Genomic DNA, 17,719 nt, shown 5'->3' with positions numbered 1-17,719 from the left:
GCAAAAGCCACCCATTCAAATGAGAGATCAGAAATCCCTTTCCAGTACTACCAGGCCAGTCAGCAAAGTTAACCGGTGGCAGCTCCCAAGCCAGGATAACTAAAGATTACAATACACACACATCCACACAGAGCATTTTGTATTTTTATTTGAGAGGGAAGATAATAATCTACAAATCCAAAGTGTGGGGGGGATCATTTCAGAATAATTATGCTGTATTCACATTTAAGCAACTACTTGCTAGGCAGAATCAGCAAGTCGAAACAGGCTTAGATTGATACAACTGCATTCCCAGCTTGGCTCAAAGTTACTCCTGTTCACCACCAGCAGCATTGTCAGAACACCTCAAAGGAAAAACGAGACAAATATTTGCCTGATGATGCTGTGACAGGGAAGTGATTCAAACCATTCCTCCAAAGAGAACCTTCCCAGAGGATAGCAGAAGAAAGCTCTCATTTGCAGTCTGCATCGAGTCTCACATAAGGGAGGGTAAAAGAGTAGGGAAATCGAGTGTGAGCTTCCCAAACTGCCTGCCCTCAGCCTGCATTAAATTCAGAGCAGACCTAAAGTATCAATGCCAAGGAAGCTTCCCAGTTTTAAGAAACTCATTCACAAGGGACAGTGAAAATATACTTCCTTAAGCTTAGAGACAAAAGTTTTAAGCAGTGTACTAAAAACTTGGCCTGGGACATTCCGAAGTGCTATCTCCTTTCATCTTTTTGGAAAGTTGTGGTTTCCAGGCACATCCTTTCATTATCACAGAATATAACCTTAGTCAACAACTCCACTGCTGATTTTTTGGGAAACTTCAAGTTTAAAGACAAGTAGTGTTAGATAGTAAGGACAGTTGAAGCAGTTTTAAGTAACATCAGGAAAAAAGGAGAGAGACAAAAGATACTAAAAGAAGGGAAAGTTTTATCCTTAAGAATAAACACAGCATCCAGGTACCTCAGCTCTGTCTTGCCCTCTCCAAAACCTCATCCCTTTACCAACCAAGCAAACACAAGCCCCAGCTACTTCTCAGACACAGGCAAAGCCTTGCTGAAGTTGCCTCCCTCTCACACTCCCCTGTTGAGCAATCCTGACAGCACACAGCAGAGAGCAACTTGTTGCGTCACACAGCTCAAGGAAGAAAAAATAGATGGCCACGGCTGAATATCTCCCCCACCCAGCACACACACACACGTGTACCAGGATAAGAGAAGCACATCTTTGAGCAAGCAGGGCCTCCACATCACCCCAGTATCAGCAGTCACCAAGTAACTTGAGGGGTAGGAAAATAAGAGGTTATCAACACACACACACACACACACACACGTTGTGCAAACTTTTCCCAGCACTGAGGATGGCATCCTCTCAAACGAGGTTTCACGTGCTCTGCCCATTTCCTCCTTGCCTGTTCCTGAACGTGAGGTCCTCCTTCCTCAGCAGTTGTGAGCTCACAGCATTCTCCCACTGAGCAGAGAAGCACTAGGAAAAGATTTCATGGCTTGTAAAAGGTCTGGTTAGTCAAGCGCAGTAGCTGGAAACAGAAGTCCCCACAGGGCTTGTGCTACTTTACAGGAGTTTGGTAACTTTCACCCTTAAGTGACATTAATTTTGGTGGAGTTTTAACTCTCTTCACCCTTGGTTTGAAACTGTCAAAGAAGACAACACATTGAGATGGCTTGATGGCAAAAATGACCCATGCATTTGGTTGGACAGGACCTTTAATATCATTGTGTCCCACCATGAAGCACTGGATTGCTGTCTCTGAGGATATAGCAAACAATTTCCTGAGTGTTTATAAAACTTCAGCTAAGAGAGCAGCCTGGAGAACTCAGTATGTCTACAGAGGTCCTCAAGAAGCAGAAAGCAGTATCTGCATACATTGTGCCATTTACCAGCTATATAATGGCACTGGTACTTTACAGACCATGTCTTTGACTAAGCTGTGTGTATCACACAGGTGGAGCATCATGGCTCAAAGCCCAAGTGAAGGGCCCCGGCTAAGCCCAAACACCAAGATTCTCCTTGCCAGTTTCCCTGAATTCTGATGATCTACTGGTAACAAATAACCTGTTTTTAAAAGATGGGAGGGGAAAAAAAAAAAAAAAGACTAAGAAACCTGCTGACCCTGAAAGGGGGTATGTATTTCTGCAGCCTGCTGGTTCCAGCATGATGAACTAGAACAGGTTGAGCAGGTTAGACGCTGGGGGGAGAAAAGGTAAAGCTGGAAGACATACAGTAAAGGTGGAATGATAGCAACCACCAGCTGCAGTTTAAGACTTTCCTCATTCTCTTGGCCCCAGAGTCTTTTCAGAGAAGAAGAGGAATAGAATGAGCACACATTCATTGGAGAGGCAATGCAAGTATTTGATGTGCACGCACAACAGGTTGAGCAGAGATTACCTTAGCACACAAACTCTCCCAGCAAACTTTCTCACCACCAGCATTTTTTACATAGAACAGCCCAACCAAAGTGCAAGCTAGAAGACAAATCACCAACTGAAATGCCAAGAGAATAACACCTTACTTGTTAACCTTGACAGTTAATGTCTCTGCAAGAATAGTGTCAATGTCAGGCTTATGGCAAAGGACTAAAAGCACCTCAATGCCCCACAAAGATTGTCTAGTTTTTCTAATGCTTGCTCATTTAAAGGCTTCTATTTATTTTATAGTCCTTCAAAGTGAGAAGGGGAGGTAACATGCCTGAGAATACAAGACCTTCAGAAGAGATGATGTTTCTGAAAGGATACTTAGGCGGAAAGATCAAGGACTCACACTGCCGTACACTCCAGGACCAGAGTCTAATGTGTCAAGTGGCTTGTGTTCATTTGAACTGTGACATGGGTAACAAAGCAGCACTAAGGAACACTCTGTTATACAGAGATTTATGTTATTGCCCATGAGGAGGGTGGCACAACTCCACCACATCAGACAACCTTTCCCTCAGCACAAGTCGCACCAGAAGCCTAAACTTACTGAAAGTGACATATCCCCTTTTTTAGACAAAAAACACACCAAAACATACAAATCCACAAGGTTGCAACACCCAAGATCAGCCTTAGTGATTAAATTAAAGGCAACACTGACAAAAAGCACGCTAAAGTTTGCCTTAAAGTTTGTCTTAGGTCCCGAAGAGCTCTGGAGATGCAAGTATAATGTTCTTCATTATGTATACTTGGCTTCTCAAGAACAATGGAGCTAATTAAGGCCTGCGTATAAATCTTAACCCTGCACTTCCTTGCCTCACTTGATTCTAATCAGATCTCAGCATTCGTGTTTTGGTGTTAACTTCCTTTGCTGTACTTTAATGATAACTGAAGGGGGATGCTGCTCAAGGCTACAGGCAGCATGTAACACATCTGAAATCATGGCATCTTTTGACTCTGGCAGCTCACAGAGGGGCTGTTGCACCACAGCTCCTTCTGAGTCTCTTAGTGCTGAAGATAACTACAGAGGGGGTTTTGGAATACCCTATTTATGCATCATGAGAATGAAATAAAAGCTTATATAAGGTGTTTCTAAAAGATAAGCAACAGTTGGATAGACAAAAATTTCTGCCTGGGACCATTAAAAATAGTGTGGTCTTCTCATTCTCAAAGACACAGAGAAACAGGCTCTTACTGCTATATTGTTGTGGAAAAAGCTGACGCACTCACTCCCTCTTCTTATTTCCTCTCTCCTTTCTTTCCTTCTTTCCCTATTTCCTTCCTTCTTTCCATTTCCCCTTCTTTCTTTCTTTTTCCTTCTTTCCTTCCCTATTTCCTCCTATCTTCTTTCTTCCTTTCTCTATTTCCTTCTTTCCCTACTTCTTTCCTTCTTTCCTTCCTTCCTTGCTTTCTTAATCTTCAAAACACAGGGATTTCAGCAGAACATCAAACATTTATTCTGGATTTCTATGCTGACATGAGAGAGAGCAAAACCACTTGTCTCCCCATTTCCCCATTCTTCTTTACAAAATGTATCAGCAAAAATGCAGGAAACACATTTTAAGTGCAGAGAACACCAAAGCAGCTATCACAGCTCACCTGTCTCCTACACCCACAGCCATCAGCTACCAGAAACAGAACTGAGCCCTTTGTGTTTGTCATCCCTGCTCAAGAATTAGGGCTCTTGTTTTTACTGAGGCTTATCTTTCCCAGCATGCTGACAGTGGCTAGATCACCCCTCACGTATAAGGACTGGATCTAAAAGCTGTAATGCAGCCCGCTGTTTCATATTTAAGAGCACTGTCTACCATTTACTACACCGGAATAAAAGCTCCTTAGGAGATGACCAAAGAGACATTTCTGTTGTGCAAGACAATAAGAGGAGGCCTTTTCACATGTGTGGTGTCAATAACATCCAGTATGACAAGAACCTTGGCTGTTTGTTTTTAGCTTCAAGATCTTGTACGTTCAGTTTTTCAGAGCCATAAAATCTTTAACACCAAATTCTGATTTGGCTATCTTGGCAAAGCACCAGAAACCTAAATGTGTTGTACTAAGGCAATTCCCCTCCTCTCCTGGTGAAAAACAAAAGCTCCTCATCACATCAGGTTGTGCCCTGCCTCCAAAAACTCCAGTCTGAAGCAAATGGCAGGCTGCACATGTTGGACTGCAGAGATCCTATCTGTACTCCAAGGTTGGGCATTGTTATTGCACTGCACCCTCCAAAGCACACAGAAGGTATTGGAAGCAGGCTAATGCCATAAATAACACAGGAACAATTCACAGGTGGAATGCAGGGAGAGGATGGATCGAGCCAGATCTTGAGTATGCTCTGCTAGGGGATGGGTGGAAAGTCAAGGGCAGCCTGCACACGTGCCTCCCTGAGGAACACTGATCCATATTAAAGAGAGCAGGGAAATCATTACAGCATCTCAATGCCTCTGCCTGGATCAGGACCCAATGCTCATCTTCCAACCAGCATGTTAAAACCTTCACCACATGTATCTTCTTCATTTCCCAGCAAAGAGGGCTGCTTAAAACATCAAACTTCACAGGTTACTCTCCTACTTTCCACCTTGCTCAAGAGACTCCTTCAGCAACATACATGCACACACCAAGTGGTGGTTAAAAAACACTTAATCTGAGCATCAGAACAGCACATACCCTGATAACCAGCTGTTTGTCCAACCACAAAAAATGTAAGTTTGGGAAAATTTTCTAGCATTGAAAATAAGATGGAGAATGAAAGTGCCTTCCTAATTAAAAGAAGAAATACCTTCTTTGATAGGACCCTTTGCAAGCATGCTTCAAAGCATAGCTTCTGCGATCCACATCTTCCAATTTGAGTTTCAAAGACTTCTGCATGTGGATGTTGCATGTGGTGTTTTGCATGTGCCAAATAAACCCCAAACAATTCCCCAACCTTTGAGAACTATTCCAGAGATGATGCATAAACACTGTATGAGTACACCTGAGTAGGATGAAAATAAAATCCATTACAAAGAATCTTGCTAGGTATGGAGTAGAATCATAGAATAGTTTAGGCTGGAAGGGACTTTTAAAGGTCTTCTCGTCCAATCCCCTCACACTGAGCAGGAGTACCTTACACCGAGCAGGGATACCTTACACTAGACCATGCTGCTCATCCAACCTAGCTTTGAACACTTCTAGAGATGTGTAATATGTTCAGTCTGGGGCATATCAGTTGTAGATACTGCAGCTTCTTTTACCACACTGGGGAAACTGTGGCTGAAATGTATCTATTATCTCTTTAGCCTTTTCAGACTTGCCATAGAGCCTTTAATAGCTACCCACTGGAAACTGGTAGGAAGGTCACTCCTTGCCTCCCTTCTGGCACTCCTGTCCCATCAACGTTTTCAAATTGCATGGAGAACGTGTCTTTAGCCAGAAGGAAAACGTGATTTAAGAGTGACAGGCACAGACCATCCTCAGTCACGGAAATGGAAAAGGAACTGTTGGCAAAGTCTCCTCCTTCCAAAGGAAACACTTTTGGAGGCATTGACAGTCCTGATGGAAAGCCTTTGGAAAATCTTTAGTAACTGTAATCTGTTGATTTGAAACACTAGTTTGTAAATCCCCAGCTCCTTCAGAGCTACTGAAAACTCTTTATACCACCCCTCAACCTCCATCCCTGCTCCTCAGTACTTCCATATAGTTTATTCTTCTGCTGGAGATCTCAGAATACTCAGCTTCCATTTACTGTGGCCAAGAGAAAGCAACAGTGTCTACCTCCAGTGTAAAAGTGTGAGGCTCTGTGTATCCTCAACTGCAGATTTTCATACATACTGGATTATTGCTTTGCCACGCCAGTTATAAATTTTCAACTCAGAAATCACTATGATCTAAATCCTTCCCCCAATTCTTAAAAAGCCACAAGAAAACAATTCCCTAAACCCCCAAAACTCAGTCCCTGAGGGCATGGCCTGAAGCTGCACCAGGGGGAGGTTTAGGTAGGATGTTAGGAAGCACTTCCTCACAGAAATGGTAATTAGACATGGGAATGGACTGCCCAGGAAGATGATGGAGTCGCTGTCCCTGGAGGTGCTTAAGGAAAGATTGGACGTGGCACTTAGTGACATGGTCTAGTCGATGGGGTGGTGTTAGGTCATAGGCTGGACTTCATGTTCTCAGAGGTCTATTCCAGCCTCAATAATTCTGTGATTCTAGTACTGGTCTAACAGAAATCTCTGCAAAAAACCCTCAGCATTGTCTCCAGCTCTACTTTTGCAGAGCAATTTCTGTTCCTGATACTAGACACCGATGGACCTCACACTTATCATTGAGACCTTAGCTCTCTCCAACAGAGACTGACCCCACAGAAGGCTCAGGAGACTATTGAGCTGTCTGGCAGCTCTAAGAGACCCAGGCTCATAGTTCCCTCTTGAAAACCCTGGCTAAGAGTCACTCTGGTCAGAAAAGGAAGCAGATTTTAACCTCTTTTTTTCTGAATGGTGCTGCACAAGAGAAACTTCCCTCTCTATCCCTGTCTGCTGTGCCCATTCAACTTGACTTGCTGCCCAGAAGCCAAGGAGCACAACAAAAAAGCACCTGGACTTTATGTGAAAGGCTATGACTCACTTAAAATGAAGTATTGTACATTTTGTGGGAATCAGGAAAGGCAGCATCAATTGAACAGGTGAAGAGTACATGCAACACTCCCAACACAGCTGGATTTACCCATTGAACAGATGAGCAGAGAACAGAGTGGCCCCACTTCATGAAAAGTCTGGCCAGTGAAGTTTTGCCCACAGGCAGAACAGCACATAACCTCTGGAGGGTGTTTCCCTCCTGTCACTTAATAAAGTGAAAGAGAAAAATTACTTTCTATGGAGAAAATGGGCACTTGAGAAAGTAACACTGATTATTTTCTAACCCAAAGAAGCAAGAAGTGGAAAAGTGGATCAGAAATTTCATCCTTTGCTGGAACAGTGACAAGCACTGCTATGGCACAGTTATTTCCCTTAACAAAACCATTTCATTGGACTGTTTCCCCTTAAAGGTCTTGTTAAAATCTAGATTGAAAACTATCTATAGAAAGTTAAATAAGAGCCAGGACAAGGCAGCAGGGGAGAAAAAGAAGAGTGGATCTATGTGGTATGAGCCTATATGCTTTTTCCCTGTTCAGATCCTGAGAAGCTGACCTCTCTCTCACTCCTCTCATGCAGCTAGCTTGACATAAATGGAGTAATACTTCAGGAGGCTCCTGCAGCCCCTCACAAGCTACACTGATTCTTTATCTGTGCTTCCACAACCTTTTGCTAACCCTACAGCTTCTCTCTCTGATAGAATAATAGGATCATACAGGTTGGAAAAGACCTTTCCAAACATCATCTAACTCTACCAAGCTTGGTGCTAAACCATGTCTCTCTGCACTACACCTGTGTGTTTTAAACACCTCCAGGGGTGTGGATCTGACCATCTCCTTGGGGAGCTTGTTCCAGCGTTTGATCACCCTTTCAGTGAAGTTTATTCAAATATCCAACCTAAACCTTCCTTGGTGCAACTTGAGGCCACTTCCTCTCATCCTCTCACTTATTAGTTGGAAGAAGAGGCAGACCCCCACCTGTTTCCAGTCTCCTTTCGGGTGGTTTTAGAGAGTGAGAAGGTCACCCCTCAGCCTCCTTTTCTCCAGACTAAACAAGCCCAGTTCTCTCAGCTGCTCCTCAAAAGACCTGTTTTGCAGACCCTTCACCAGTCTTGTTGCCCTTTTCCAGACTTGTTCCAACACTCTTGTTATTGAGGGCCCCAAAACTGAACACAGTACTAATGATACTGTGCAACTCTCTAGGGATACCACCATGGCTACCAGGTGCACATCAGAAATCCTATTCTTTGGGCATAAGTCTGTCACTACTTAAGATGCTACAGCACAAAAATAGCAAACAATAAAGGAACTACACACAACAACAGGGAAAGATGGACTTGTATTATCCAGGCAAGGCCTGTGGGAGTCACGCACAAGACAGGACCTGGCCAGCAAGTCCTTGCTCCAGGATCCTGAGGCAGAAGCAGTTTGGAATGTGAAGTGAGAGGCATTCATACACAGCACTGGCAGGCCACTGGACATGATGCTGTAGCTAAATTTGAGATGTCTACGAAAGAATTCACTTCATACCATTTTAAAGTAGAAGTACCTGTTTAAGAATGAGGCACCCAGTGGACAAAAACTTGTGAGTGCGTGTCATAGCAGCAGACAGCAAATTTAAATTTCACTTTGCATTTCTCCTCCTCTGCCTATTTCCACATTCACACTTTCCACTTCAGCAACAGGATTCAGTATCAGTCTGTTACAACAGCAAGAAAAGGTTATTCACTGCAAAACCAAATTGGTGGCACAGTCTTGCCAACCAAACCCCTCCTTTGGCAAAGGCAGCCTGATCCAGGGTGCTCAGAACTTGCCTGTCACGGGTCTGGGATTACTTGCTGTAACAGGTTTCTACCATGTCCCACTGAGCTGCTGTGGCATGGGGCTATGCACGGAGTTTTACAGAGCAGACAGAAACGTATCTGATGGAACCAACTTTTAACAGGAAGCTTTTCCTTGACTGAACTCAGGTCCTTCTTAGTGCAACCAGTAAATACATCACTACATGCTGGTAACGTCAAGCAACATCTTGTTACAAAAAAAATTCAAAGCCAGACAATCTTCTCATCAGATTCTCATCTGTACTTACTTCTGGGTGAGTCACTGAGCCTGACAGTGCTGGCAGATTAGCTCCTAAAGCACAGTAAATGTTGCTATATGGGAATCTGCAAAAGCAAAGGTGACTATACCAACAACTGATAGGCCTGGAGTCAAGTTTCAGGGTGTCTTCCTTTCCTGCTTCTGAGAGAGGATGAGGAGATGCCTGGTGAACAAAAAGCCAAACCACCCCTGCAAGCAAGCCTTCAGCAAGCAGCTTGGGCTGAAGAGTGGGCCACTAGTGTCCAGCCACTCCAGACTCCGAGCACTGGAATTCACCTTTGGATGCTGACAGTGCTGCAACTCAGGAGCTGCCCTGCCTTCCTCAGGCAGAGTAATGACCCAGTCTGGCAACACCTCTGGTCAGATGAGTCAGAGGTGTGATTTATTCAGTGCCCAAAGCCCCTATCTCCTCTGAACCTGTTTGAGTCTTCCCTTCTTCTTTTACATATCTGTCCAATCCTTTCCAATGCTAATCAAGTATAAGTTAAATAAATATGGAATTACAAAACTGCATTCCCTCCCATTTCTTCTCTCTTTTCACCTGTTTCACCTAGACAGCATGACACAGAATAAGCAAAGCTCCAAGAATGTATTGCTTCCCTCATGTGACATTACGTTGTCTTCCCTATTGTCACCAAAAGCACCCATTTGATTCCACCTATAGCACACTATTTGGAAAATGACTGGTAATAATCAAGGAAACAAGATCTCTTCCCTCCCACACTGTCTTGTAACCATCACTCTTGTCACTTTGCTTATTAGCCATATTCATAGAATCATAGAATCAGACAGGGTTTGAAGGGACCACAAGGATCATCTAGTTCCAACCCCCCTGCCATGGGCAGGGACACCTCTCACTAGATGAGGCTGGCCAGAGCCTCACCTTCCTTTCCCTCACCTGTCTTGCAATTTCTTTGTAGGCTGTAAACTCTTTGATAAAGGGACTAAAGCTATGTGGGAATTCACAAAGTTAATCAGCTCTGAAGTGTTCCACCCATGCAAACAGATGAATCCTGAATTGGGGGATGAGAGAGAAGGAACAGCCATGGGATTTAACGTTTTGTTTCCCCCAGTTGACAACTGCACATATTGCTACATTCCAATGGAAGAAACTACACAACACTTATTTAGTAACTTGGGTTACAGAAAATTTCCCAGATCTCTAGTGCGGGAAGTTGTCTGCAGTAGATAGTGATGGATGCACTTAAAACCAAGACCCATTATTCTGAAAAAACATTTTCATGATGGCACGTGGATATCTAACAACATAAAACATCACCACAGATGTTCCAGTACAACCATTTGCATCCACAACTCTCAAGCTACAAAACTAGAAGCTCCTGTAAAAGCTTGGCTATCTGTTTTTTGTCCTCGGAGAAAAATCTATCCCATTTGTCAAGATAAAAATACTAATAAAGCCAAAGAAGCAATACTATGGACAACTCTTGGTAATGCGTGATAAGATAGAAAACCTTTCTCAGTTCTGACTTCCCCCCACAACTTAAGCATCCTAGTCATTGTAGTAAGTATGTGTGTCATGCCATACTTGTAGATCACAGACAGTCCCTGTTTTCTGCCAAATTAAGTGCCTTTAGCCAGCCTGCGAGTCCTTTCAAGGTAAGAAAACAGCCTCCTATACTGTAATTCTTTTCCAAACTGCTGGGTCATAGTCAGCACTCACCTGTGCATGTTGCCATTGGTGGTGAAGGACTGTCCACATACTGAACATTTATAAGGCCTTTCACCTGAGTGCACCAGCATGTGGCGATCAAGGGAGCTCGCTGAGCTCAGAGACTTTCCACAGATGCTGCAGGAATGGTCTGTCCCTCCAGTGTCAGTGTTATGCTAGAGAAAGCAATGATTTGTTTTCATTGAATGCCCCTTCTGAAGTGCCAGCAAATTATTAGCAAGAGCTACAAACATCTTAGAGAGCCATTTAAAGGCACAATACCTTATATTAAGGCGGGCCCAGAATATACCTCTGCTCCCCAGCCCTCCCCTCTCAACTTCACCGCCACCCTTCATTTTTAACTCCATAAGGCACGAGCACAAGTAGCTGTTTCATATAGTAGCTGTTGCACACAGCCTGCAATGCCCACCACATGAGCGTTTATGATGGGTGTGCAGCAAAAGGGGACAGGAAGTGACCCAGCAGCAACCCACCAGACAAATGGTACTTGGGGATACTATACGCTGAGCAGTGGTTTGGGGCTGGCTAAGGGGGAAAACTCCTTAAAGATACTAATTTCAAACTGACTGTGTAGTAAGCAAGCAGAAGTAAACTGCTTCTGAGTGAACATGGAGACTTGCGTGGCCATACACACAGCCAAAATGTGGCCATTAGCTGCTGTGTCGTATGTACCACCCTCCTTTTTACTTGCATTCAGACTTGAAGATTTCTTCATGCACCAAAAAAACCCAGTCAGAAGAGGAGGAAAATAATAAAATTGAGAGTTACAGTTCAGGAGGGAAAACTGAAGTAGTAACTAGCAGACTCAAGAGTAGCGAACCACAACTTGAGCATCCAAAGCAGAAACTCCTGACACAAAAAAAGGCCAAACCTCCTTATACAGCATGTATATATTGCAAGAGGAGCAAGAAGAGGCCTGTAGCTGACCAAAACAAAAAAAGCACAATCTATTAAAAAAGTGTATTTCTAATTCTGCCTCCTAAAACTGTTACATCCTGAGACACTCTTCCACACTGAGATGATTGAAAAATTTTGTCTTCCTCTTTTTTAATTTGCATGACCAGTAAAGAGATCTGTACTCAAGGCCTCATGATGTTTTTCCAGATCCCTGGGACTCTTTAAGCTACGCACAACAGGACATACATCCTTGTTGGAGCCAGTCTGTATGTGTGTGGGGGAGAAATGTTGGGGAAGGAAGGGAGGAAAATTTCCCACTTTGGGCTGGGTTTGTGTTTTTGTTTCCCTTTTTTTTTTTAAAAGAAAATACAAGCACAGAAGGCAAAAAAAATGCAAAACAATTGAATAAAGTTATAAAGAAAGCATTTCTGGCTTGCACACGTTTTTTCACCTCTGCAAAATGCAAGCCAGACATTTAATAACAAAAGTCAGGAATCAAGAGCCTGTACTCCACATACCTGACGAATGTGCATAGTTAACTGGTGCTGTGTAGTGCAAATCTTTTCACATAGAGGACAGGTATAGGAAGACTTCTCTTCTTTTGTTTCCTGTGAGTAAAAAACAAAACAAATCAGAAGGAATATTGATATAAAAAGAACTCAAAAGCTGATACCGCAGGGGATGTAAAAAGTATTACACATCCTAAAGTACCACCGCTAACATAACTTGCATGTATACATTCATCATCCTGAGAGATCCCTCAAGGAAGTTTCAGAAACTTCTGAATTTCTAAACAAGGACCATTTCAACTACTGTAGAAGAGCAGCAGCTGTTTTAACAGCACATGGATCCTCAGCAGTAGCAATTTAGGACAGGAACCGAAAGCAATTATTGCAACCAGCTCAACCTGCCAGGAGGAATTTAGATGAGCAGAAAGTAAGTCCTGGAAAGATGCCAGAACATGTGGGCAAATGCCACTGATTTTCCCAAAAGGTCTTTAACAAGCACAAGTTGCTGGAACTTCAGATATTCCACCCCATCCCAATGGCAGGCACTAGGCTCAGTGCCCTCTTCTAGAGGCTGTATGTTCTGCTTCACTGCTGACTCAGAAAAGAGGCATTTACTGAATCACCAGCACCACTTCCCTTTGCATCTTTTGTTTCTCCTGGAAGCATCCCATTCAGGCACACCAGCTAGACCCAACCCTTCTCAAGCTTGCAAGATCTGATGACATCATAGCAAGGAAGCAGTGACAATGCAGAAGTGTACGTGACTCAAAAAAGAACACATCGTAAACCTGGTTATTCTCCACCCAGGTGAGGATCAGGAGGAACCACGGCCAAACCATGAGTGCAAACAATAAAGTGGACCAGAGAGCTCAGTCTGATTTAAATGTGCCCCTGAAACACTGAGCAAAGCCACCACTCTTTCAGCCACAAAGAAAATGGTACTCTCAGAGGAACCAAAGGCTTGCCTGACTTGTTCACAAGAATGGTTACTGCATGACTGAAAGGTTATTTTCACCACCTCACCAGGAAGCCCAGGTGTGGCTTCTGCACCAACGCCTGCATATCATAAATGTGGTGAGTTGGAACCTCAAACCACCACAATAAGGAAGATAGCCTGGCACTGAAAAGTTAAACTTCACTTTTCTGTAGAACAATGCAAATCACTAGTTAGATGGATCCATCACCTGTTAACTACTGTCTCTGCATGACTGATGGGAAAGGGTAATATTCATGCCAAAAGGACATGCTCTACTCAACCTCTTTGCTGGCTACTTTAAGTACCATTAGTAAAACCATGAAAACAAGCACAAAATAAAACCCATTCTCAGTAGCTCTTTAGTTGAGAGGGGCTTAATGGGTATCGCCTCTTGCTGCGTAACTCTTTCCCTCATCACTTTTCCAACACAAGCATTTGTTAAGAAGACTGAGAATGACTAACCCAAGTCTCTGTGACAAATTCTCTGGCATGTTATGAGGGAAGATGCTGACACAGTGTTAGAGAAAGGCCTTTTTAAGGCTCAGTAAAGCAAGATTCTCTCCTACATGATTTGAGAAAGAGAGCTTCCTAATTAAAATCTAATGCTGTGTTTTCAAAAGTAGGGCTGTGATCGTTTTCTGTTAACTTCAGCAGCCTGTGGACATGGATAAAGAGCTGTCTTCCCTTTTCAACTAAGTAAACAAAAACTTGGTGACTTTACATCTGCAAGGATCAGGACTGCAATGATTAGGTTCTCCCACTCCTCTCTACTGTTTCTCTTGTACATCTCTGTATCCCAGGGCTCCCCATCCCAAAGTTAATCACTGTAGGCTGCACACACAGGCCAAGGTCTAACACACAAAATGTTAGAAAGCAAGGAAGAAAGGCTGACAAGATGAAGTCTGAACACCCTCAGAAAACTAAAATGCATTATCCCAGTACTCCTCCTCTCCAGTTTTATCTACACACTCATTCCATTCAACTTACACAGCTTTAATTTTCACAGACTCACAGAATGGTAGGGGTTGGAGGGGACTGCTGGAGATCTAGTCTAATCCCCTTCTAATGCAGGTACACCTGTATGAGGTTGCACAGGAACATGTCCAGGCAGGTTTTTAATGTCTCCATAAAAGGAGACTCCACAGTCTCTCTGGGCAGCCTGGTCCAGTGCTCTGATCCTCCCAAAATAAAGACTTTTTTCCTTAAGTTCAAGTGAAATCTCCTGTGTTCCAGCTTGTACCCACTGTCCCTTGTCCAACCACCAGGCACTACTGAAAAGAGCTCAGCCCCATTCTCTTGACCTCCACCCTGTAGGTATTTAAATGCATTGAGAAGATCCCTTCCCAGTCTTCTCCCGGGTATACATCCCCAGGTCTCTCAGCCTCTCCTCGTAAGACAGGTGCTAGCTGCAGTCCCCTAATTGTTTAAAGCCCTCTAGTGAGGAGGGCTTTCAACTAGGGTTGCCTGGGGAAGAGATCCTCATCAAGCCAAATGATACTAATAGGCACCCTGGGCCTGGACTCAGATCACCGGCTGAGAAGGGAGCACCTGAAGTGCAGGGTAAGGGAACTCCAGTCAGTAAATCATCTTCAAAGGGGGCCCAACTTAAATGCCTTTACACTAACACACACAGCATGGGGAACCAGCAAGAAGAGTTACAGACGTGTGCACGCCTGCAGGGCTATGATGTCATTGGCATCACTGAGATGTGGTGGGATGGCTCTCACAGCTGGAGCACAGGAACAGACAGTTACAAGCTCTTCAGGAAAAACAGGCAGGGGATAAGGGGAGGGTGTGTTGCACTGTACATCAATGACCAAGTGGAGTCCATGGAGCTCCACATGGGGATGGATGAAGAGCTGGCAAAGAGCTTATGGGTGAGGGCTGAAGGGAAGGCAAAGGAAGGAGACACCATAGCGGGATCTGCTACAGGCCACCTGAACAGGAATACAGAGTGGATGAAGCCCTCTATAAACAGCAAAGACCAGCTTCACATTGACAAGACCTGGTCTTTATGGAAGATTCCAACCACCTTGATATCCGTTGGGAGGACAACACAGCAGGGCACTGGCAATCTAAGAGGTTCCTGGACTGTATTGTTGATAACTTCCTCCTCCGAGTGGTAAATGAACCCACAAGAAAAGGTGCTATCATGGACCTTGTCCTCACCAACAAGGAGGGGTTGGTAAGTGATGTGAAACTTATGGGCAGCCTCGGCTGTAGCGAGCATGAAATGATAGAATTTAAGATCCTCAATGTGTCAAAGAGATTGTGAAGCAAGCTCACTACTCTGGACTTCAAGAGAGCAGACTTCATCCTCTTCAGGGATCTGCTTGGCAGAATGTCAAGGGATAAATCCCTGGAGTGAAGAGAGGCTCAAGAAAGCTGGTAAATACTCAAGGACCATCTCCTCCAAGCCCAGGAGCAGTGCATCCCGAGAAAGAAGGTGGCAGACAAGAACGCCAGGAGGTTGGCTTAGATGGACAAGATGCTAGTGGACTTACTTTGGCAAAAAAAAAAAAAAAGTCCTTAGGGAGTGGAAACAAGAACAGTCGTAACTGGGAGGATTACAAAGAAATTGTCCAAGCAGCCAGAGAACAGGTTAGGAAAGCTGAAACACAGAGAGAATTAAATTTGGCTAGGAACATAAAGGGAAACAAGAAAAGCGGGGAGGGACTTTTTACAAGGAATTGTAGTGATAGGATGAGGGATAATGGCTTTAAGCTGGAAGAGGGTAGATTTAGGCTGGATATTAGGATGAAATTCTTTACAGCCAGGGTGGTGAGACATTAGACTCGGTTGCTCAGGGAAGTTTAAGTGCCTTTCCATGAAAGTGCTCAAGAACAGGTTGGACAGGGCCTTCAACAACCTGGTATAGTAGAAGACATCACTGCCCATGGCACAGAAGTTGAAACTACATGATCTTTAAGGTCCCTTCCAATCCAAACCATTTCATGATTCAATGAATCATCTTCATGTCCCTCCATTGGGCTCTCTCCAGTAGTCCCCTGTCCCTCTCATACTGGGGAGCCCAGAACTGAATGCAATACTCCAGGTCCAGTCTCACTAGGGCTGAGTAGAGAAGGAGGAGAACCACTCTTGACCTGCTGGTCAAACTCTTTGTAATACATCCCAGAGTACCACTGGCCACTTTGGCCACAAGGGCATATTGCTGGCTCATGGTCAACTTATTGTTCACCAGCACTCCCAGGTCCTTCTCTGCAGGGAGATGCAGCAACATGTCTGTGGAGTAATGTTCACCTCAAATTATGCTGCAACCCTATGCAAGTTGTCTCAGGACAGAGAACAAACACACTATGCCACCAAGAAAACCCATGCAGCTGTGCAGACACTTTAGATGGTGTTTAATCCCTGGGAAGTTTCTGTGAAATTATCAACCTGCTTGCTGGGGGGGTTCTCTCCACCACCCCCTGCAAAAATCCAACCCTGCAGTTCTACATGATGCAGTTGATTGTTTCCAAGCCTCCTTTCCTGCCCACTCTTTGAAACAGCAAATTAACAGAAGATAGAGTAATTACTGGTTCACCTTGAAGCAAAGCTCAGAAACACACTACAGCTCAGTCAGAGTTGATTAGTATTGAATCTGGGGTTGATTATTAACTAAAACCCAAACTTTCTCCAGCAGTAACCCAGGGTACATGCCACATACCGTAACACAGCCCAAGCAAATCCAGGGTAGCTCCAACAGGAATGCTGTTGACTGACCCAGTTCAGACCAAAAGCCATCGGCAACCCAATCATAAGAGCAGCCCCACTTGTGAATTTAACACATTACCATTTAGCTCCTCCACTGGAGGTAAGCTGGTGAAAACATACTTCCTGAACTGAACGAGAAAATTAGCAGGTAATTTGTTAGCTACTACTTTTACTAAGTGCCGCTGCTCTTCCTCCAGCTGATGGCGAATGTTTTTAGAGTTCTGCTGTAAGTCTATTTTTTTTTATTTGCAGCTCAAAGAAACACCCTTGTCACAATTTTCATGTTCTTCCCAAGCAAAGCAAATGAGAAGTTAAAATGGATGCTGCCTGATGTGAGAACGTGTTTATTAGACTATGGGTAGACTAGAGCCAAGATAAGGTCAGTGTTATAAAGAGAACCACAGACTTTGGGACAAAGGTTCAGGGGAAAACATTTTGCTGCCAACTCATGAGAAACAGCAGTCAGACCCAGAAAACTAGCTTAACTGTTATTATCCTTTAAATATTATAATAAGGGGCACATTCTGAGCAGAATCCATAAGCTGTGCACTGCTACACACTGAAACAATTCAGTGCTTTCAATTCTGCTTTGCTGGAAGTGGAAATTCGTTGTGTTAGAGGCTGCTGACCAGACTCATTCCCACTTAATATCTCACATCTCACTTCTATTTTCTCAGTAATGAAGCCATTTACCCCTCTGGCTATAACGATCTTTCAGCCTAAAAACAAATAAGCTATTTAGAATCACTGAATCCTTTTGGTTGGAAAAGGCCTTTAAGATCATCAAGTCCAACCATTATCTAATTCTAC

The 17,719-nt window shown here is 43.8% G+C and overlaps 1 protein-coding gene across 1 annotated transcript in view; it reads right to left on the bottom strand.

Annotated features, from left to right (window-relative positions):
- The window catches only part of RREB1 (ras responsive element binding protein 1), a 137,164-nt gene that overhangs the window by 53,104 nt on the left and 66,341 nt on the right, over positions 1–17,719 (bottom strand). Inside the window, exons 4-5 of the mRNA XM_054381975.1 lie at positions 12,226–12,315; positions 10,802–10,965 (exon numbers count right to left, since the gene is read on the bottom strand). Coding sequence (XP_054237950.1) covers positions 10,802–10,965; positions 12,226–12,315 — 254 coding nt within the window. The remainder of the gene's footprint in view (positions 1–10,801; positions 10,966–12,225; positions 12,316–17,719) is intronic.

The sequence above is a fragment of the Indicator indicator genome, chromosome 6, assembly GCF_027791375.1.
Source record: "Indicator indicator isolate 239-I01 chromosome 6, UM_Iind_1.1, whole genome shotgun sequence".
Lineage (NCBI taxonomy): Eukaryota > Metazoa > Chordata > Aves > Piciformes > Indicatoridae > Indicator > Indicator indicator.
This window is presented reverse-complemented; position numbering and strand designations above follow the sequence as displayed.